The 24682-nt window shown below is 36.3% G+C and overlaps 1 protein-coding gene across 1 annotated transcript in view; it reads left to right on the top strand.

Annotated features, from left to right (window-relative positions):
• Positions 1–24682, top strand: part of LOC107699813 (conserved oligomeric Golgi complex subunit 6-like) — a 50314-nt gene that overhangs the window by 24158 nt on the left and 1474 nt on the right. The window contains exons 5-18 of the mRNA XM_016501205.1: positions 3025–3136; positions 3493–3575; positions 3738–3808; positions 4422–4515; positions 7465–7593; positions 8626–8717; positions 9708–9772; positions 10432–10523; positions 10709–10826; positions 12140–12271; positions 12648–12815; positions 12935–13042; positions 21002–21055; positions 21450–21529. Coding sequence (XP_016356691.1) covers positions 3025–3136; positions 3493–3575; positions 3738–3808; positions 4422–4515; positions 7465–7593; positions 8626–8717; positions 9708–9772; positions 10432–10523; positions 10709–10826; positions 12140–12271; positions 12648–12815; positions 12935–13042; positions 21002–21055; positions 21450–21529 — 1398 coding nt within the window. The remainder of the gene's footprint in view (positions 1–3024; positions 3137–3492; positions 3576–3737; positions 3809–4421; positions 4516–7464; positions 7594–8625; positions 8718–9707; positions 9773–10431; positions 10524–10708; positions 10827–12139; positions 12272–12647; positions 12816–12934; positions 13043–21001; positions 21056–21449; positions 21530–24682) is intronic.

A 24682-nucleotide genomic window follows, 5' to 3' on the forward strand; every position in this document is an offset into this window, starting at 1 on the left:
ATGCACTATGGGAAGAAGGCAAGCCGACGGGGGCAGTGTGATGCTTTGGGCAATGTTCATGTCCATGTCCATGTGGATGTTACTTTGACACGTACCACATACCTAAGCATTGTTGCAGACCATGTACACCCTTTCATGAGGATAATGCGCCCTGCACCAAAGCAAAAATTGTTCAGGAATGGTTTGAGGAGCACAACAACGAGTTTTAGGTGTTGACTTGGCCTCCAAATTCCCCAGATCTCAATCCAATCGAGCATCTTTGGGATGTACTGAATGTAGATACAAGTTCAAACCATGGAGGCCCCACCTCGCAACTTACAGGACTTAAAGGATCTGCTGCTAACATCTTGGTGGCAGATACCACAGCACATCTTCAGGGGTCTAGTGGAGTCCATGCCTCAACGGGTCAGGGCTGTTTTGGCAGCAAAAGGGGGACCAACAGAATATTAAAGGTGGTCATAATGTTATGCCTGATCGGTTTATGTTCTCATTGTTCAAATTTTCCAGGTCAGATATCTTTTCCTTGGCCTAAAGCAAATCTCAAATACTTTACTGACACCGGAAACATGCAATATGATCCCAAAGCAAGCACACACGACTAAAGACATCCCCTGCATGCTTACATTAACAGACACATTACAGTTAATGTAACATTATGTATTAACTGAGGGAACGTCTTACAGAAAGAATGATTGAAAGTTGCCCTCAGACTACATAGTTTTTGCTAATTATGTATATAATGAGGACTCCAAAATGGGAAATGGGAAAAAGGTGTTCATCGTAGCCTTTATAAACCAATCATAAAATTGTCATTAGGAAAATATTGAACAAAAATATTATAGCCCCTTGCTGCAGCTAACTTTACTTCCACAGGCTACACACAGAAATATAAACAACAGCTGTGCACGCTCTCTTCACATCGTTCTTGTAAAATAATACTAATTTAATAATATAAGTATACAAGCACACCGCTCTGCTGAGAGCTCCACTTACCGGCAACCACGGACGTTATTGAAGGCATCCTGATAGTGCGCTAAATTACTAACGTGAGGGATCGTCCCGGATGAGATCGTCAGGTGAAAGGTCATCATGTGGATCATTTTATTTATGGCTAAATTATTATTAATTCATTTTACTAATATTTAGATTGGGCAGGCCTTCACAAAAGGGTGTTTAATTACAGAAAAAAATGGCCTTGACAAAAGGGCACTTTGGGCATCAAGGGGAAAAGGGGCAGGTGCTCAAGCACCCATCGCAGCCCCCTCTGCATGTGCCTGCTTTAGAGTGACATTACATGCTGCTTTGAACATCTAAGATCCGATCGTGTTCGACGCGTTGCGATGATGATGATGCGGTGTTTTCCATGTCATTTGTAATCGTTGGGAAGTTCAACCAATAGAAACTGGATCTCAGGTATGATGGATGAGACGATGACTAAAGACCAATCGGGGACTGTTTTACAGCGGGAGCAGGCTCAGATTGGATTGATCGCTTATATTGACAGCTCTTGCGTTCGCAACAGAATAGAAGCGGGACCACCAGGATCTTATTACTACTTACTTAGTTTTTTGTTCACACATACAAGTTGCTTGTATGTTCATGTATTTGAGCAATTATTTTAATGTATGCAGGATTGTTCTTCTTTCCTCATTTGATTGGTCGGGCCAGCCGTCAAGCTGAGTGGGCCAGTGCCACCCTGGCCCTTATGTAGCCTCACCACTTCACTATATGAATGAAATAATTTATTCTTATTAAAGCTACAAAAGTTACTCAGTCTAGAGCAGTGAGTTATTTTCTGTTTATATTTTGTTGTTTGATTAACATTAATGATGCAGACAGTGGCAGGATGATTATACTGCTGTCATTTTAAGACCTTATGCATGGATCTAATATATTGACACTTCCATACCATGATATAAACAATGTGGCAAAATCTCTAATGATAGACAGTTTATACTGTTGTCATTCACTAACAAAACATTTGCATTTACTTGCAAAATGTTTGCATTCTCAAGTAAAACTTTTGCATTTTCTCACAAAAGTACTGTTCCCCCTAGAAAACTTTATATTTGCTCATAAAACATGCATTCATCCACAAAACATTTGATTTTTTTGGCAAAAGTTTTGCACTCCCCACGAAGTTCGCCATTCACTCACAAAATTTTGCATTCGCTCACTAAAGTTTTCATTCTCTCTCAAAAGTATTGTTCCCCCTGGAAAACTTGTCATTTGCTCATAAAACTTTCCCCAGAGAGATTTTATGTTCACTCGCATTGAAATAATAATTTTTCCTCCCACCTCATTTTTTCATCACCATGTCCCTTTAGGGGCTCTGTAGCTTTCCACAGACAAGGTAGAAAAAGGGCCTGAAGCTCTTAATTTTATTTTACCCAGCAAATTGTCATAAGAATATGTCTTTCTCACTAGGTCAAAAGTAATATTTTGGCATGGAGGACTTCATTGTAAAATGTTCTGTTTCTGTTAATCATAGTGATGTTTTATATCATTACACCTATTAACAATAACTAATTACAAGCAGCTCCACAAAATAAATACATGGTCTGAGTGCTGGTAGGCTTTTTGGTGAGAGGAAAGTGAAGACTCTCTGAGGACAGCGATTGTAATGACTGGTATTTTTCTAATGTCATTCTTTATAGATGTTCTTGTTCAAATAATGTTGTCTCAAGCCCCCTTTCCCTTTTTTAGTTTTTTTTCACTTCCTTTTATGGTTCTCTTTCCTTAAAATCATCATGTTGGGTGAAAGACTAGTAATGTGTTTGTTTCAAGAGTTTGAAGTGTGCATATGGGTCGTGTTTTTGACAAGAGCGAGGGTGTCATCTAGTGGTTGGCTCAAGGAAGTTACTTTGGATAAAATGTTCTCGCTTATGTGTGTGTGTGTATATGTATGTGTATATATATATATATATATATATATGTGTGTACATATTAGATATGAATACTGGAATCATTAAACTGTTAAATGAATTTATATTGTTATATGAATGCATTGCCTTCTCTCTTTAGTCATCAGTTGGAGGTTCGAGCTCAAGTGGCCCAGGCATTCCTGTCAAAGTTCCAGTTGTCCACCACTGAGATGGCAACATTACGCTCCGCTCGAGATGGTCCCATCACTGAGGTAACCTCATGTTATCCTACAAAAAAACTGCTCGTCATTGCCCATAAAATGTCATTTGAGAACCAAAGCACATGAATGAACCATGAGATTGATTGACAACGTTAAAAGATAATTATAAATGTAAATGTAATAAAAAAAGTTTAAAATATAATTCATATAAAGTATAAAATATAATTCAGTTGATTTTTTTAACTACCCATTTAAAAAAATTATCAGCTCGATATTCCAATTTTTTTTAAGTGATACATGACTCCGATAAAACTTTCAGATGAAATCATCTCCTGCTGGGTAATTGAAAAATAAATTAAAACAGAATCATCTCTAATAGTTGCGTGAACTGTGTGTGTACTGTGCAGGAATTCTTCAGAGCGCTGAACTGTGTGAAGAACATCCATGAAGATGTGAAGGTCCTATTGAGGACTAACCAGCAAACAGCAGGGTGAGAGAGAGAATAGAATACAGTAGAATATAATTAAATAGAGCAGAATAGATTAGAAATATACTTTATTAAAAAAATACAAGAAAATATAAAAAATAACAATCTTGGTTCTTGCAGACTTTTTATGTGTAGATGTTCAGTGATGTCTGTGCTTTACTGCAGGCTGGAGATCATGGAGCAGATGGCTGTGTTACAGGAGACCGCATACGAGCAGCTCTATCGCTGGGCTCAGAGTGAGTGTGTGCTCTGGACCTTACACACACACACACACACACACACACACACACACACACACACAGGGGATGACACACACACACACAACAAACACAAGGGTGTGAGGTGGGAAATGATTAGCGTTCTGTAAGGAGAGGTTTGCGATCTGTTGGTTCCTTCACTTCTCCGTGTGCACATTCACACTCTCATGTTTGCTTTCCCTTTTACCTTTGTGAGACCGTACACACTGGTGGATTATGGATATATGTATATCTACCCTTAACACATTTATGCTCGCATGTAAACAAAGAGAGTCACTGCAAGTCTAGCAACCTGCTTAAATTCTGTTACACACACACACACACACACACACACACACACACAGCGGAGGCGAGAAGTTTCTGGAATATAAACACAGTTGCTGCTGCCAGAGAATGTGAAACAGAAAACTGACTCTGCTTACAGAACGACTTATGGCACTCCTGATTTACATGATGATTTTAGTACTTTAGTACTATATTTTAGTTACATAAAAGTATTATTTACAAATTAGTTACATAAATTAAGTTATTTGTGTTTTAGTATTATAGGAGGCCTTATTGATGTTTATGTGTCTGTCTTTGGTGTCTGTAGATGAGTGCAGAGGGTTGACTCAGGAAACATGTGATATTCCTCCCGTGTTGAGTCAAGCTATGGAGTCTCTCCAGGATCGGCCTGTTCTTTATAAGTGAGTTCTGTCCCTTACACACACACTTGTTACAAAACACACTCTTCTAGTGCCCATAGTGCATAACAGTGCACTCTTTTTTCAGCAGTTATTTATTTTCTTAGCAGGCATTTCAAAAGTTGTTCAATAAAGAGTTCAAAGCCATGAATCAAACCAGCCAACTCTGAGGTGAAAAACGACTTTACAAATATTGATTTGAAGTAAAATAATATGGGAAATTGGGAAAAAAGTTGATAGTACAAGGTTGTCTACTTAAATTGTTTGTGATTTATACAAATATATAAGTAGTTTAAAGGTATAGGGAAGCCAACCAAATGTCATTAACATTTTAAAATCGTCATTAAAGAGTTAAAGGTCTAAGAGATTAATTACAACATTTTAACAATGTTTTTGAAAGAAGTCTTATGTTCACCAAGGTTGCATTATTTGATTAAAATTGTGAAATATTATTACAATTTAAAATAACTTTTTTTATTTTAATATATTTAGAATGTAATCCTATGTAATCCTTTGTTGGCAAAGCTGAATTTTCTGCAGCTGTTGCTCTAGTCTTCAGTGTCACACAATCCTTCAGAAATCATTCTAATATGCTGATTTAGTACTTAAGAAACATTTCTTATTATTATCAATGCTGAAAACAGTTGTGCTACTTAATATTCTTGTGGAAACATATATTATTATATATTCATATATTTATTTTTTTAGGATTCTTTAATGTAACGTTCTGGAATTGTTTCTGAAAAAAGTATTATATTCTTACTGACCCAAAACTTTATACTTTACAACATTAATTACATTTTCATTAATTCACAATATTAAAATGTATTAAAAATATTAATTTAATTTAATTTAAAAACTAAATGTATGGGTGTTTCAGGTGTTGTTTACCTTTTAGCAGCAGGGAATAAGACTGCAATTCCATCATATATACCACAAGGTGTCAGTCTCTCTCATTCTTATTGAAGTAGTTTCCTGTGTTTAGTGTACCTTCTAACAACTGACAGAACATTATAATGAGCCACATCAATACAATGCAAAAACAACAACTTGGTTTGAATGAATGAAAACAGCCAGAAAAATGATGTATTCCTACAGTGTAAATAAACTCTCTTCAGTATGTTTTGAATTTAGTTTAAATAACACAACATATTTTTGGTGAAGCCCCACACAGGTTGTAAATATTATTCATACTTTTACTATTACTCATTCTTAGGACTAGTCATTTTGAACAAACCTCTAACTGTAAGTGCTAAATGTCAGCACGTCCCACACTGTTATGCTACGAAAATGAATGATCACTCAAATTGCATGTAGAAGAGGAGATTAGACACATATAATCAACATGAACCATATCTAGAGACCTGAAAATCATGCATAGAGACTTATGGGTAGGCTTTTTTGACTTAGACCAGTACGCAACCACCCAGAAGTCGCGTCCCTCGGGTTGGTCGTGAGACTTAAAATGTGAAGAAGGAAGCGGGAAGCATGAACCGGCAAACGAAACTTTAATAACAAAATAAACAAACAACAAAATGAAAGTAAGCGGCAGACTCCAATGTGTATTTTGTGTTTGCGCTCTGGAGAGCATCAAAAGGTTTCTCTTAACGTGTTTTTGCAGCATTGAACATGGTTGCCAATCACAGACATATCTGTTGATTTCTGGAACACAATGGCCAATCAGAGGTGTTTCAGTTAGTCAGAATCCATTCACTGCTCAAAACATCCTGAGTTCTGCAAGCTTGCAAATCCTCTCATTATAACGAACAAAGTGTAGATGTGATGTAAATAAGAGATTTATTGTGCTGTTTTTTTTTCTCACACACTTTTAAGTTTTCTTGTCCACTCTCTCTTTGTGTCTGTGTGCCCCTCTCTTTTGTCCCGTGCTCTCACTCCCCCTTTTTATCTAAGGGAGTCCAAGGCCGGAGGAGAAAGAATGAGAGGACGGGGCCCCCAGAGTTCCTGGAATCCTTGCCAAACTACAACATCCCTCCTCCTCCCTTTTTCTCTGGCTGCTGCGGTTACTACTGTTTAGTCTGCACAGGGCCATTCTCAGCCCGTAGATCAAAACACAGCCACGTTTCCTAACTGCGAACGGGGCCCTCCATTGTTTTTGTCTGTATGTGTGACCCTGGGTCTCTCTAACCTAAAGTATTTTTCTCTTGCTGATTTCAGTGGCTGTTCCGAAGGTCTTGCAGTGTCTGTTTTGTTTCATGGCCCAGGCGTTTAATCTTGTTTATACTAAAGATGTACAAAACTACATATTTTTTAAAATCAGCCAGTCTTCCTGACTAGTTGGTCTTAAGGACGCCCTGTAAAATTTTAGGAGGATTATGATTATATGCATGAGCTATTGTGTTCAGAGTTGTTGCATCTCTAAATTCATCCAAGGAGTTCTGCAGTAGGATCCTCAGAAGTGCGAGATCTGAAATCTTGCAATCTTTGCTTATGAGACCACATAACCCACAGAACTGGTTGCTTAAGATGACTTAAAGACTAAACTAGCATTAAAATAAGCTAGGACTAGGAATATGAATAAGAAGCAGGAAAACCTGGATATATTAATAATAAATAATAAACTAATATTTTTGTTTTGTTTTGTTTTTAAGAATTGTGTTTTGCTGACCCAGACTGCATTTATTTGCTCAAAAAAAAAAAAAAATCGCAAAGAAAAAAAGTTTAAAAGAAGAGAGGAAGATTTTTACATTATTACCTATTTATTTTACTTATCAGGCACTGGTAAGTCATTTACACTACATAAGTAAAATAGCAATATATATTGTATGTGGCTTTGAAAAAATATTTTGAATGGCTGTCAATGGAGAAAGATCCTTTTTGCTTGCAGAGCATGTATTTACATTGGTTAGCATGGTCCCGTTAGCTCATTAGTCAGACAAACCATGATTTCTTGAATTCATATTTAATTCTCACTCTTTGTTTTCATTCTCTCAGGTACACACTGGATGAGTTTGGAACGGCTCGGCGGTCTGCCGTGGTCCGAGGCTTTATCGACGCCCTGACCCGTGGAGGACCGGGTGGCACCCCGAGACCCATAGAGATGCACTCTCATGATCCAATGAGGTATAGAGTCTACAACAAGTGCACATCCCAACCCTCCCACCCAATCATTCCATTCAAAAGCTTGCGGAAACACAATGGATGACATTTTCTCTTCTGCATGCTAAAAATAATCTCTTCAAACCAGCTATAATTGGGGGTCATTTGGAGGGTCACGCCGTTGTTAGCAACTAAAAGCCTCTCTGATTAACATCCTCACAAGCAGAGCCGCCATGCTCCTCTATGTGCTGCATCTCTTGAAGCTGCAAATCCAATTCAGCGTCTAAGCACATTAAACCCAACCTGATTCTTTCAGGGAAGTGCTTACTCTTTCAGAGAATTACTTAGTGCGGGTTCAGCGAAAGGTCGGCTGTTGAGATCTATGGATTGTCGCATGCTCTCCAGGCCAGCACCCCGTAAAGCTTTCGAACACCCTCCTCCCTCATCCCATTTGGAACCTGAGGAGAGAACATGGGGCTCCTGGCAGAATGTCGATAAAAGTGGGAAGCGGTGGTTCTTAGAACAGCACTTCCCCCCGCTGTCCGGTATTAAAGGATATTGAGCCGATGTAATGATAGCTGACTGTGTGATGGCCTCAAATCTCAGGAAATCTATAACTCTATTAGATGTAACTACAAATCTAGAAGAAACACTCCATGTAATTATTCATCTATCCATCCAGTTCCCAACTGTGCAATTCTGGACTAAGCTGTTTTTTTAATGATGATTCCGTCACTATTATATGCTCAAAGTATATGCCATTTAATGCACAGGCTCTCAACACGTGCACTAGAAAGTTTCATCCTTGTTCAGTTATCGGTGCTATTTCTCATTGGAAGTTATGCAGATAAAAATGGCTTTGTATTTGATTAAACAAGAGTTGGGAGTATAATTTTAACAACCGTCTGGAATAGCAAATTTAGAGGCCTTAGAAATTTGTGTATCAATTATGATATAGAAGGCTTTATAGGGTTAAGGTAATATTGTGTCTTTATTTTATCTTTATGTCTTTATTTTTATCTTTATTTTTTCTTATACATACAATCATCCAACCAGGTATGTTGGGGACATGTTGGCCTGGCTCCATCAAGCCACAGCCTCAGAGAAGGAGCACCTGGAAGCCTTGCTCAAGCAAGTTACTGTGCAAGGTACATGTCGTTCCACCTAAATCTCATACGGATTTACTGGTTCATAACTAGTTTGCTTTCAATATGAAAAAATATGTCTACGTTTGGACGTTTCACATTTGTCTAGTGCCCCATTTCTGTTTTACTTAATTTTTCTGTCCATCTAAAGGTTATAGATATTATGTGTCAATTGATTGTATTATATTTGTTACATATTTGTGTATATTGTACATGTTATTTAAGTTTAAGTGAAAATGATTTCACTCATCCAAAGTCAGTTTTTACCTAATTTCTGTTCAAAACCAAGTAGGATGCATTCACCCATTGTAGAGTTGCTGATGTCTTGCCTCAAGGAGGTCCACTGTTTAGGTGTGATCACGATAGCAAAACTGCACTGCAAAAAATGAATGCAATGAATGAAGCTCAACTCACAGAAGTCACTTTCCAACCAAACAGATTTCTGTATGTCAGAATTTGCATGACAAACTTGAACCCTTTGCAAAATATGGGTAAGAAAATCCTTCATCCTCACACAAAATTCCTGATTGTTTGGATACTTATTGAAATGGCTTGATTTTGAATGTAAAATTTTGCCAAGCGATAGTAATTGTAGCCATAACCTTTAGTGAACATTCAGAGGTTTTGTCCAGTATAGACACAGTGTAAAGATGTAAAGCATTTACTGTTCCAATTCCAATTGGGAGTTTCACATGAGGCCGACAGGTTTGCTTTGCAGTTTCTGCTATTCAAGTTCATCTTGCAGATTCCCTGACTAACCATCATAAAGTTGCTTTGGTTTTGAAAGTGATTTCTGTGTGAGCTGTGCTTCATACATCTCTACACTATTGACAATGGACAGTGGACCTTTTATTAGCTGAAATTTTACTAATGTTAACCACACCTTAAGACCGTACACATTTTAAAACTGGTTAAACTCATGTTGTTGGGGTTTTACTTGTTTCTCTGAACGTAGTTGAGTTGTAGATAAATCATTCTGCTGTGTTTGTGCAGGGGTTGAAGAAAACATGCAGGAAGTAGTTGGCCACATCACTGAAGGAGTGTGCAGACCACTCAAGGTGAGATAGAAACAGTGTCATTAAGACTCATATTTAAACTTTTATCAAAAATATCAGCCTGGGCTGGAGCTGTGGCCTAGTTGGTTAATAGTTGTGCTCAATATAGCTCAAATGGGCTGCCCAAGTTCAAGTCCCATAAACTCTTCTCAATCCCATAAACTCCTTGATGATTTTTTTTAATTAATCAACATTTGTGCTTTCCTTGGGGCTATGTAGTATCATATTTGAATGATTAATATTTTAACAAACTCGGTAGCGCTTTACAATAAGGTTTCATTTGTTAACATTAATTAACTATTTTAGTTAACATGAACAATAATTATATAGCATTTATTAATGTTAATATTCATTTCAAAACTTACGAATACATATTAAAATTACTAAAGTTGTATCTGTTAACATCAGTTAATGTACATACTATGAATTAACGTGAACATGAAAATTTTTATTAAGTAACATTAAAAAAGATGAATAAATGCTGTAAAAATATATTGTTCATTGTTAGTTCTTGTTAGTTAATGCATTACTGATGTTAACAAATGAGACCTTATTGTAAAGTGTTACTACAAACTTTTTACTGACTTAAGCAACAGTGAATAATGACAACAGAATTGTTGATTTTTTTCTTTCTTTTTTGTTTTGTTTTATTCCTCCACTAGGTGCGAATTGAGCAGGTGATCATTGCAGAGCCAGGTGCTGTTCTTCTGTATAAACTCTCCAACCTTCTCAAGTTCTACCATCACACCATCAGGTACACACATCTCTGTAAATGACTTTATTGGGTTTATTGTCTTAATTTCATACTACATTTGATGGAAGACAAATCCTTCTTTTACTGAAGAGCAGAGATCCAAAAATATAGATCCATTTTTTAGGTATAGCCTTTAATATTGCAAGATGCTCCAGTTATTCTGAATGCATAAGTCTCCCTCTTAGTGGCATCATGGGTACCAGCGTTTCCTCTCTGTTGATGACCATTGATGAGATGCACATGCTCAGTAAGAAGATGTTCTTCAACAGTCTTAGTCTCCATGCCAGTCGCCTTATGGATAAAGTAAGTAATTATCAGTGTTGTTATTGTTAAATAAAACTAGATCTTTTGGGTAATTGAAATAAAGATGATATAAAATTAAATGTAAATATTAGATGAAAAACTTAAAACTTAAAAAAAGTTAAAAAAAAAAAAAGATAAAAATTAGAAAGGTTGTCTTGGCAACTAACTGGAATAAGTTCAAGTACTAAAATCACTAAAAATGTAAATAAAAATGAATTAAACCCATATAGAAATAATTACAAAAAACAAAAACTGATACAAAAGCACATAACAAAATTACTAAAATTGAAAGGAAAACTGAAAATATACAAATATTCTGAAAATATAAAAACATTATTCAAAATATTTATAATATAATAATATTTATAGTATTTAAACCATACTTAAATAACTCATCCCAAGTTTTATCAAAACTCTCCTTTTGTTTTAATGTTGCCACAAATCTGAAAAGGTGTATAAATTCTAATTGTTTTTTTACTCACTCTTATGCCAGTAAACCGGTAAACAATGCCTTACCAGCCAATGATAACACTTTAGAAACTGCCTAAAAACAACCCAGAACACCTTAGCATTGGGGCGCTCTAACACAGCGTCCCATCCCTATACCTATATAGTGATGTGCCTCATGGTCATTCATGAGTTGGATTTGGTTTTCACCAGGCTGAAAAAACGCATTCTCGCACCAGGCATTCTAAATTATCCCCAAAATATCCTTAAACACACACACACACACACACACACACACACACACACACACAAAAACAGCACTTCATTGATAAGTGGATCAATAGCCAGAACAAGATGGCCTCCGCTCTACACTTCTGAGAAAATTATCGCCTTAGCAGCACACTAATCAAATCACCTCAGGGTTACGTATCGCTCCCTGACGTTGCTCAGTGCCAGGAACACAAGCCTGAGCTAATAAGCTATATTAGAGGCAGCAGAGCTCTAGGTAGTGTTCGCCTAGCAGGGTGTTTATTAGTCAGGCTTCAGAGGTGTCAGTCTCGCTGTCAGACACGCCTGGCTTGATTTTGAGGGTCTTGAACATGAGTTAGAACAGTAAATACTGCTCTTAAAAGTCTGAATGTACGGAGCTAATAATGTTTTGTCAGAGAGTCAATGACATGATGCTCTTTTTTGTGTCTGAATGTATAAAAAAAAAAAAAAAAGAACATTAAAAATGCACTTTATACACAGTGATATTAGTACATCTCACAATGAACATTTTAAAAAAAGTTTTCCTGTGAAATTTATACACAATATATAACTTGTTTTTTTTTGTTAAAGATTGTTAAAAGTTCTTGTTTTCTCAGGTAGAGCTTCCACCTCCTGATCTGGGTCCCACTGCCTCCCTCACTCAGACTCTGTCTCTCCTTAGAGAGGTTTTGGCCTCCCATGATTCATCAGTTCTGCCTCTTGATGCCCGTCAGGCTGACTTTGCACAGGTGACTTTTCTTTTTATGTTTTGTGGCAAAATCCAGATCGTTTCCACCTCTTAGTGACTGAAATATGGCTGAAATTTAGAAAGTGTCAAGAAGAAATACTCACTGTTTTTGTTTTCTTTTGTTTTTATTATATTTATTATTTTATATTTATTTATTCTACATTTCTTAAATGGATGTTAAATGCACTTTTTTAGTGTTTCATGCAAGAAATGAATCATAATCATCGTCGTCGTAATATATTTGTATTTATGTTTATGCATGTGCAATATCCAGATAGGCATGGAGTACTTTACTTATGCAGCAGTTTTGTTTTGTTTTGTTTTGTTTAGTTGTGTCCTTTTTTTTTAATCCCATCATCATCAATGCTGTTTCTCAGGTATTGTCCTGCATCCTTGACCCGTTGCTGCAGCTGTGCACGGTATCAGCCAGTAACCTGGGTACAGCAGATATGGCCACCTACATGGTGAACTCCCTATACATGATGAAGACCACACTGGCACTCTTTGAGTTCACAGACAAACGCTTAGAAATGTTGGAGTTTCAGGTGTGTTACATTATAAAATGACAAATTATAAGATAATTTAGTTGTTAAAATTGTGATGAGTCAAACTGAGTTAAAATGTGATACATTTTGTATTTATTTTTATTGGCCAATTACTTTAGATTGAGGCTCACTTGGACACTCTAATCAATGAGCAGGCATCTTTCGTGCTGACTAGAGCTGGGCTTAGTCACATCTACAGCTGTGTCCAGCAGCACACCACAGAGCAGGTGAGAACAGATGTGAAAACCACTTAGGATTTAGGTAAGGATCAGCTTTTCTTGAATAGAAAGGAATGTTAGGGATGCACTTAATTTTTGGCATCATTGACATCCCTGAATCAACGATGAACTGACTTTAACAGAAAAATGGACTGTTTACTATTATCGTCTTTTTAGAGCTGCTTTACGGAAGAATTTAATTTTGTTTGCATTCTGGACACACTATTTTTCCTGTTTCCTAACAGGAGGGTTAATTTTTCATAAATATATAATTATCTCACCTAAATGTTTGATCATGCAGTGCATTTTTGTTTTTACAATGGGGCAATTGCTGCCCAATAGCTTACACACAGCACAAGCCTGATTTTGTGAGCTGTATGTAAGGTGGCCTTGTGTGTGAGCTTTGAGTGTGCATGAGCGCACCGTCTCTAGGAGAGCGCACGAGTGCTGAATGGCTTAAAAACTGGCAAGACTTAAAAAGAAATGCAGTTTAGTGATGATGCGACACTGCTTTTATTGTGCAAGTGACAATTCCTGTGTCAACTGTGCAGCATGTAGCTTATTTAATAAAGAAATATGAATTGTACCTCACCTTCAGCTTTATAATTATTTTACCTGCATCGGACAGAGATTGAGATGTTACTGCTGCATGTCATGCCAAACCTCTCACAGTAGGTGCGTCGTCAGCTTGAGATCGGTTTATGAGATTGGCTTTTATAGACACCGCTGATCAAACTTCCTGCGATTGGTAGCCGATCAATCAGAGCACCCCTAGTTGTATTTCCATGATTGATTCTGCTATTTTCCTTTTTAACACTATAAACTTAGCATTAACATTTCTATAGCTTTATTTGAGGTGTCAAATTTATGTTCCTGGAAACGCTTCCCTCCACTGCAGTTGTCACATCATTCTCCATTCAGCATTCAAACAGCATGTTGATTTCGGTTATGACGGTGTACTTCGGGGTCTTCCCAAGATGTTCCAGGTTTCCCATTATTATGTATAATCTGAATATAAATGTATGTCCTTTTGTTTGAAAGGACTGTATTTTATTGAAGTTTATTTGTGATTCTGAATAAACTTTCCCAGATAATCTCTCAAAATCTCTTAGAGTGTAGAGATTTTGCTTGAAAGCTTTAAATCATTCTGCACATAAACATTCCATACTGGAAGCCTTTCATACTTCGATAGTTTTGCACAATAACAGATAATGATTAGTTAGAATATTTATTTGTGCTATATAGATATCTATCTTATCTGTTGTCCTATTAAAATAGATTTTGTACACGCACTCTGAAACTTAAATTCAGTAGTTACACTTTAATTAGAAGACATATTAGGGTTCTTTGAAAATATAATATTCCAGCAAGTATGCTTGATTAATTACCGAAGAAGCATGTCAAAATGATTCAGGAAAACAAGATTTTCTTATCAAAGTGATAAAATACTGTGTTGCAAAAATCCTGAAATTTACTAAATTAAATGCAATTTTTCTGGTGTAAGTTTAAGGCAATTGTTGATCTGCAGGTAGGCATTCTAAACCTACTGAATCATTCTCAGACATAATGGAACAACAATGGAACCACTTGGGAGAGAACTGTCAGGAAACGTATTGCTTTGCACAAAAGAGGACAGTGGTACGAGAGGAATAACAAATCATGGTTTTACATGTGAAAATATGGCCAAATTAACAGAATTTCAAAAACAATGGACTTGTGTCAAGGCCCCTGAAATGATCAGGCATTCACTTTAAGTTTTCATTTTAAGATTTTTTTTTAGGAAAAGAGCAGCAGAATTACCAAGCAAGTGTCTCAGAGCTGGCAAAATCAATGAAACGAATGGCTGTTTCATCTCACTGTTGTCCACAACAGAGATACCTTCTGTAGTCAAAGCATAATAAACTCATTTAGCTTTTCCTAAGGCCCATATTTATAAAAATATAAATTTACAAAATATAGAATATAGAGGAATCCATACTCTGGTCTCATGTGACCAAGTCAATCATTTTGGATGTAACAGCATCTAAAATGGTATGGCCTTGCTAGGGGAAGAGTACAATGAGAACTGCCTGGTTCCCACGGGGAAGTTTGGTGGTCATGAAGATTTTATATAGGGATGTATGATTGCTGAAGATGTGGGGGGAGTTGTGCTTTATCAATGGTGTGATGAATTCACACACCATTGTGTGATGTAATAGAAAAACTTGAAACAGAAGATGCTACCCTCTCCTCATTCCCTGCATTGTTGATTTTTCAACAAAACACTGACTATATGCAGTACATTCTCCCAAGGTGAAAATCCTTCAGTGTATAAGTGTTTCACCCAACCTTATCACTTTTGAGCACCTATGGGGGATTTTGTAGAGACACTCGCCTAAAAATCAGGGCATTCAAGGAGGTCATCCTCCGGGAGTTAAACAGAATAGATGTGACAATTTTTTGCCATGAACTTGTACACTCAAATGCAATGAAAGGTCAGAGCAGTATACTTAAAGTTATGGAGGACATATCAAGTACTAGAATATTACCTGTTTGTTGAATGTAATCAAGAATATAGTAATTTCTGTAACTCTTCATTTAAAAAAATTTAAACTAGGCGGTGAAGCCACCGAAAGTGTTCAAGCGGCCATATTATTATTCCCTATCTGCAGAGGGCATCATTGACTGACAGCTAAAACCTTGACCTAAAATCACCCAATTTGAAGTGTATCAGTCACAAGATTAGTTTTTAAGATATATGTATGTAAATTCATTGTTACTTCAGATGTTATCTGAAATGTTTATAGCAGGATAAGCCATATATTGAAATCGTTAATATGGGTGTGTCTGCTGCGCACTTGCCAACACAAGTAACACAAATGAGCACTTTGTCCTTTGTAATACACATGTTGAGGATCTCATCTGTCTGATGTTCGTCATGTTCATCTGATGTTCGCTACTGTACAGTATAATGAATATGATACGTAACTTTTTAATATGCAGAGGAAATTCCCAGCATTAAGCAAATAACTGTTTATATGCTTGTGTTGTAAGAATGCACAGGAAACTTCAGATATAAAAACACTGACTCGTTAGGTGATGTTTTCTCATTAAAATCAAACTATTTCTTGTTAATTCAATAGAATGTAAGGGAATACTAGGGAATACCAATGTGGTGGCGTGGCGGTTTCAAACTTTTATGACATCATGAGCAATCCAGTTCTCAATTGTAGATCAGTTATGTGAACTGTGAACAGTCTTCAAGTTGTCTAATGAACAATATTACTTGGTGAAAGAACTAATTCATTAATTTTTCAATCATTATTTTTATTACATTATTTGTAGTGTCATTCATGTAATGCACAAGATTAATAATAAAAATCTATTATCATTACTAATAATTGTAATTAATTATTGAACATTTGGTGTCTTTTATTATTCTGCTCTTGCTGCTGTTTTGTAAAAGCAAGAAGCTCTGGAAGGCTATGTGTTACTATTATTATTATTATTATTTTACCACTGTTAAGGGGATGTAGATGCAAATGATGCAAAATGTTATGGCTCATTACTTTAACAGTATTTTGAAGTTTGTGAAATTATAACCTCTGACAGTTCGATCTTTGAGCTCTCATTTGCAAAACACAATTTGTGGCCACCTTTCCCCTTTCATATCGCCTCCATCACAAACGTACACACTAATAGCGCACATTACTTCCTTATTATCTTTCTCTCATTTCACAGGAATAGTCTCTATTGTTTATATGTCTCCTATTTGGACTTTATTACCATGGTTACCCTATGGTTAGGCTCATTAATAAAATCACATAGTGCGGATTTTCACTCAAATTCATCACATGGCAGGAAATGGCCTGAGACTGAAAAAGAACACAAAATAGAGCTTATTCTGTAAACATGATTACCTGTCCACATCTGTGTGCACATTTACAGCAGCCTGTGCATTTACAGATTAGACGGCGCAAATTATTTATTTTTGTTTTGTTTTGTTGTTGTTCATTAATGATTTGGCTTTGCACAGCTGATGTTCAGAGCATTCAGCATCTCTTCTAACATTGTGTGACAAAAATCGATTTTTCAAAGTTGTAAATGAAACAAAGATGATGTGAATAGGTTACTTACCATTTATGAGAACAATGAATGGCTCTCATGAGCTGATTTAAAAAAAAATCAGATTCCCAAAGAATTGATTCCTATGAACCGGTTCATTTAAATGATTTAAAACTATACAGTGTGACTGGTGTAGTGCAAATGGCTTATAATTAATTTTAGTGAAGCAGCACAGCCGGTGTAGAGTGAATGATTCTGAATCTGTTCTTTTGAGCCAATCTAATACACACTGTACAGTGCAACCAGTGTGATCTGATTCCCAAATGACTCTTATGAGCTGGTTCTTTTTTTAGTGATTCAGTAACATACAGCGCAACCAGTGTAGTCTGATTCTCGAATAAATGAATCTTATGAGCTGATTCTTTTGAGTAAATCAGAAACATACAGTACAATGCAACCAGTGTAATTGGATTCCTGAACGACAGATTGTTCCACCAATGAAGTGGCATGCATGTGCCAGTTCTTTTTAATGACTCAAAAGCATAGTGCAACCAATGTAGTCCAATTCTCAAACAAATGACTCTTAGGACTTTAGTGAATCAGGCATTTATTTTAGTGAATCAGAAACAGTGAGACCAGTGTAGTCAGATTCTCAAATGATTGATTCTTCTTCTAATGAACTGGTACTGAGCCTGTTCTCTTTAATGAATCACTTAGAGCAGCTACTAAATTACTAGTTACTACTTTCATCATTGCTTCTAAACCAAGAATTGTTACTGTTTTATGTTGTTCCTACGGCTTTTGAAACATACGCTCTTTTATGAGTATCCGAATTTACTAACCAGCTTTTTCTTTCAAGTTCAGTTGAGTAATTTTTCAGGTGAACCAGTGAACTTTGTGACTCTTTTGGACATGTAGCGGCACTTTAAGCAAGGTGTTATATTATAGAAGACAGGCGAGAAAGCAGAAGCATTGAAAGTAAGCATGAGTTTGTGTGTGGGTCTTGGCAGAGCAGCGCTGTCTGGGCATTTCCACGCCTGTCCTCATCACACACCCCCGTAAAAGGCTGGCATGTGACTAAGCGTCTTTGGACACCTGCTGTCCACAGCACAGGGCACAACTGTCTCGCCTACTGCATCAATGTCTTCTCTGTCCACTCATGCTGTTAATTACGGCCTGTCTCGCTTTATATGGCTCATGCTGCCCACAACAGACACGATTCATGAATCTGGGCTTAAAAAGAGAACTTTGTGTCTCATGTTGATGGCATCATTTTAAAAAACGTTATGACCCTCCAGATTGTGTATGCAAGAAATGGACCAGTGGACACTATATGAAGATCCTGCTGATGTTTGACACTTGAATGAATCTTTGTCCTCTGTTCATTAAAGTGTTGCAGTGGCATGTTAGGCACAATGTGAAGTACCTAGAATCATATTATTTTTATAATAAAACACTAAGCCATGAGAGGTTGTGTGTTACAGTGATTCAAAGTTTCTAAAACTTCCATAATTGTGGTAAAATAAATAGGTGTGATGCATGTCCCATCTTGTTTTATTGTCATTATTAAGTGGTGTAAAAAGCAATATGGTAAAAGTAAAAATAAAAAGTTATTATTTTATATTTATATTCTATATTTAAATTATGTTACAAAAGTCAATAAGCTATTTAAATGTTATGGTTGTTAACTAATAAATGGCCAAGATTATATTTGATATATGTTCTTTACTATTTTGTCTAAATAAAGCCCTAAAAAAACAAATTGTTTTTAATGCTACAAGTATATTTAGGCATTACAACATTACAGTGTAAAATGGATATTCATTATGAGATTTGCTAAAAATTACATTTAACAGCGTCTTAGATGATGGAAAGGGTAATCTTAAAAAAAAAAAATGAAATGGAAATGACCATGTACAATTAAATAGCCAACACTAACTGGTATATATCCAATTTTGGCTGATAAATAAAAAAACATAACATGGCCCAGTATTTTACAGATATATTGAACGTTCCTAGACCGAAGACAAAAATGAATAATGAGTAGTATAATAGTATAAATATATTGAACAGTTCAAACTAAGCAACTTCAAACCAAACTTTCTGTTGGTCAACACCGCCAATTTGCATGAAAAACTTCAACCTGACACAAAACCTGCATAGGGAAATGCCCTTACAGTGCCTTGCGAAAGTATTCATACCCCTTCATTTTTTTTCACGTTTTCTTATATTGCTGCCTTATGCTAAACTGCTTTAAATTACTTTTTTTCCACATCAATCTATACTCCATACACCATAATGGTAGAGCAAAAAACAGGTTTTTAACATCTTCGCAAATTTATTAAAAATAAAAAAACTTAAATGATTCCATTGCGTAAGTATTCATACCGTTATCTGGGAAAGTTAAAATTTAGCTCAGGAGCATTCATATTGCTTGTAGATGTCACAATAGGAGAAAACTACAGAAAGACAAACACCACTGCAACACTCCATCGATTTGGGCTTTATGGCGGTGTGGCAAGACTCAATCCTCTCTTCAGTGTAGACACATGAAAACACACTTAGCATTTGCAAAAAAGCAACTAAAGGACCCTCAGACTGCGAGAAATAATATTCTCTGGTCTGATGAACCTCAATTCCAAGCATCATGTTTGAAGGAAACCAACTCTGCTCATCACCTGCAGCGTACCATCCCAAAAGTAAAGTGTGCTTGTAGCAGCTTCATGCTGTGGGGCTGTTTTTCAGCGGCAGGGACTGAGGGACTCATCAGAGTAGAAGAAAAGCTCAATGCACCAAAATATAGAGATAGCCTTAATGCTCAGACTGGGCAGAAGGTTTACCTTCCAACAGGACAATGGACCTATGCATACAGCAAGAGTGGCTTATAGACAACTCTGTGAATGTTCTTGACTTGCCCAGACAGAGCCTGAGCTTGAACCCAATCAAATATTTCTGGAGAAACCTGAAAATGTGCATCTGCCCCCATCCAACCTGACAAAGCTTGAGAGGTAAAGAGGTGAGGAGAAGAATGGCAGTTAATTGCCAAATGTTGATGAGCAAAGCTTGTCGCATCAAACAAAAACAAAAAAAGGACTTGAGGCTTTAAAGGTACTTCAGTGAAATATTTAGTTAAGGGTATGAATACTTATGCAATGTACTTATTTCAATTTTTTTATTTTTACTTAATTTACGAAGTTGTGACAATTCTGTTTTTGCTTTGTCAATATGGCGTATGGAGTGTAGATTGATGTGGGGGAAAAAAGTACATTTAAGCAGTTTAACATAAGGCAGCAACATAACAAAATGTGAAAAAAAATGAAGGGGTATGAATATTTTCGCAAGGCACTGTACATGAAATTCCAGATTGCGCTGATTTCTAATGAAATTATGAAATGATGCGAAATTTCACTGAGCAATAATAAATGTGATGGCGTGGTTTGTAGCGACTGATATAATTCATATAAAACAGTATAAGTATGTGCAAGAATGTGAGCATAAACATTTCTTGGTATGCAAGCTAGAGTTAATATTTGCTGCATTACAAAATGTCTCAACTCAATTTATAATACAACACAAGGATGTGCTGTATCCTCAGTGTTAAACTGTTGCACACTGTACAATAGATGGTCAAGTGGACATTTGGGAAACGTTCTATACTTCTCTTAGCCTTTTTTGTTGTTCTTTTTCTCTCCTATTAATCTTTGAGATATTTTTATTTTTTTTTGTCTCTTCAACAGTGTCACATAGCAGCTATGAATTTGGTTAAAATGTGAAATCTCACACTTCATGTGTTTTCAAGCTGTTGCACCTATTCCTTCTCCTCTTTGTTTGTTATGTCTGTGCCGCAGGCTGTCTCAGTTCACAGAGCTGAAGGAAAGTAGTTGTGCATCCTTCACTCATGGTTTGCTGTGTTCTCCCTCTTAGGGTCCCTTGGCCAACCTCCCTGGAATGGACTGCACATCCTTAAAAACAGCCATGGTGAGACCTGTTTCTTTATTAAGTTTTACTCGAATATGAATACTTTTCCTTCAGGAGGTCAGATAAATTAATGTTTTCAGATGTATTTTGTGATGTTTAATCTGGTCTGAACTGAAAATGCGTTTTCCTTGCACAACCTGCGAAACAAATTACCTAGTGTTTTTTTTTTCCAGCTAACTGATTTTGGTCCATTTGTGGTTTCAGATTTTTATTTTACCACAATTCTAGGTGAAATCACATTTCACATGAATTTTTAGATGAAATCACAATCGTCTTTTGTTAATAATTGTAAATCAACAAAACAAATGCCTTCTGAATAGTACTTATAGTTTTATCAAGTCTTTTCTTCGCATTCTTGTTTTGTCTAGCAGTGTGTTATCTGTTTTACTCACAGGTCCAGTTTGACCGTTATTTGGCCTCTCCCGATACACTTGTGATGCCACAACTCAACTTTCTGCTCAGTGCTGCTATCAAGTATGAGTCAGCTTGCTTTTACCACACACATTTTGTCTCTAATACATGAATAATTCTCGCAAAGGACATGGAGCATTTTGTTTCAAAATATTACAATTACACACTTTTCCCCTTTTATAAACAACGAGTTCAGGAGCCTTTAAAATGAAAAGTTCACCAAAAAATGTAACTTCCATGATCATTTAATCATTATCGTGTCAATCCAAACCCATATGACTTTTCTTTCTTCTGCGGAAAACCAAAGTAGTTGTTGAACAGAATCTCTAAGCTGCTCTCCTCCATACAATGAGAATAAAGTAGGATTGGGGCTATCACGCTATAAAATTGACAAAAAATAAAATAAGTGCAGCATGTTTAATTCTAAGTGTGAAAAGGTATAAAATGTATGAAAACTAATCGTAACACTTTACAATAATATTTCAAAATAACAGCAGTTCAAAAGTTTGGGGTCAATAAGATTGTTTTTAAGAAATTGATTATTTTACTTAGTATTAAAGTGAAACAGTGACAGAAAAGACACTTATAATGTTGTAAAATATTTGTCAGATAAATGCTGTTATTTTGAACACACTGTTTTTAACATTGTTTTCAGAATATTTCTTGACTACCAAATCACCATATTAGAATAATTTCTGAAGGGTCATGTGACACTGAAGACTGGAGTAATGGCTACTGAAAATTCAGCTTTGCAATGACAGGAATAAATGAGATTTCAAAATGTATTAAAACCGAAAACAGCTAAATTGTAATAATATTTCCCATTATTGCTGTTTTTACTGTATTTCTGATTAAATAAGAGACTTATTTCAGAAACATTGAAAAATCTTTACCAACCCCAAACTTTTGAATGGTAATGTAAATTAACAATGAAAATAGTATATTTAATGGTATTTCACACTTAGATTTTAAGTTCACCTTAAGTGCAAAAGGGAATTTTAAGCGCAAAAAGAAAAAAACCTTTTTTTTTTTTTTTTACATATTACATGTATTCCCTTAAAAATCAGCAAAAATGTTTAAACAGAAAATGTGTATTATTAATTGACCAGTTCAGTCTGTTGCTAGTGTGGAATATTGCCCCTTTAAACATTGTATTTTTTTTTTTGTAAAAGTACACATCACATTTTCACTCCTCGTATACAATTGAACTCACCATTTCAGTTCTTGTTTCAATTTTTGTCACACACATTTGTTTACTTGCTACCATTTAGCACAATTTCTTACTACTCAGTCACATCCAACCTAAACAAATAATGGTTTTGGCCCATAAAATCGATCTGGCCGCCATTGCATTAACAAATGCGTTTGTCATGGTTCTTGTTTCCCCCTCTTCCTTGCAGTTGGTGCTTTTAGCATCAGCCCATCAGTGTGATGTTGCTATTTGAGCGGTAGAGAGGCGCATACACTGAGTCACATTGTTACTGGGAAATGTAACAGGCTTGAGGAGCACTCACTGTACCTCAGGTTAATGTTCTCTATTAATGGAGATGGACACAGGCTTGGCACAACTAATTAGCTCCTGGTCCATTTCTCTCTCTCTTTCTAGCTATCTCTCCTACACATAAACACGCCACACGTGACTGAACTCTGCATGACATACAAAGACAAGCTAAATAGAGATGGATCCATTTGCACACACATATTTTTTTTCTTTACACTTCATGTTGAAGGGATCAACCAAATATGAAATTTCTGCCATTATTTAATCAGCCTTGTGTCTTTGACAAATTTTATGAAGTAGATTTTACTGAAAATTTTGATATCCACCCAGGTTTTCCTGTCTGATTCATATAGGAATTGTTCTTTTGGGTCAGATGTGAGTTGTTTTTTGTCCAATTCACAAAACTGTTCTGAATGATTTGTTCATGAATTTGAACTTGATCCAGTTCCTCACTGATTAACAGCTCCCTAGAATCAAAGATTTTCAGTGAATAACAACTTAAATCTATTTCTTACATAAACCCAAATGGCTTCTGAAGAAACATAGCAATATATTGTAGAGTGATAGATGAAATAATTTGATGATACTTTTATGGTGTTTTTGCATCCTTTATGAAGCTTGCAGTCCCTTTCATTGTTATCACATGGAAGAAAGCAGCATTTTGTGTTTCACAGAATGAAAAAATGTCTGTGCGTTTAGTAACATGTAATTGTAATTACATAATTTTTATTTTTGAGTGAACTTAAGGCCAAGCCTTAGTTTGATATGAGGCCTACAGTCATGGCCAAAAGTTTTGGCAGTGACATAAATTTTGTTTTGCAAAGTTTGCAGCTTAAGCTGTTGTGGTGTTCATTCACATTGTTTCTAGATTATTGTGTAGAGTGATCATTGGCCAAAAATCAAATTGAAAAACTTTTCACAAAAAAAAAAAAATTCACTGTTTTTTGATCCTGACACAAAATGACCAGCTAACATTAATTGACTAATCATATCAGCAGCATATATGAAAGTGTGAATGAGTACTAGTCAGGTAAAATCACTATCATACTAATTAGATTGTAAGAGCAGACTGATTGCTATAAAAGGAGGGAAGAAGCGCTTCCAATCATTGTGTTCTTGTTAGCAATGGTTACCTCCAAAATAACACATGCAGCCATCATCGCTTTGCATCAAAATGGCCTCACAAGCAAGGAAATTGCTACAAAGAATATTGAACCTGAAAGAACCATTTACCGGATCATCAAGAACTTCAAGGAGAGAGGTTCGACTGCAGTGAAGAAGACTTCAGGACGTCCCAGAGTGTCCAGCAAGTGGCAGAACCGTCTCCCCCTGAGGAGTCAGCTACAGAATCGTGTCACCACCAGTGCAGAGCTTGCTCAGGAATGGCAGCAGGTTGGTGTGAGAGCATCTGCATGCACAGTGAGGCCAATACTTTTGGACAACAGCCTGGTGTCAAGAAGGGCAGCAAAGAAGTCACTTCTCTCCAAGAAAAACGCCAAGGACAGACTGAAATTCTGCTGGAAGTACAAGGATTGGACAGCAGAAGAACAAAGCAAGAGTGATAAAGAAGTGGCTTGAAGATCATTACATTGAAAATTTGGATCCGCGCAGGCAACTCCCCGGATCTCAATCCCATAGAGAGCCTGTGGTCAGTCCTCAAAAGGCGAGTGGACAAGCAGAAGCCCACAAATTGTGATCAACTCCGAGAACTAATA

The sequence above is a fragment of the Sinocyclocheilus anshuiensis genome, unplaced genomic scaffold (genome assembly GCF_001515605.1).
Source record: "Sinocyclocheilus anshuiensis isolate Anshui unplaced genomic scaffold, SAMN03320099.WGS_v1.1 scaffold194, whole genome shotgun sequence".
In the NCBI taxonomy this organism is placed as follows: domain Eukaryota; kingdom Metazoa; phylum Chordata; class Actinopteri; order Cypriniformes; family Cyprinidae; genus Sinocyclocheilus; species Sinocyclocheilus anshuiensis.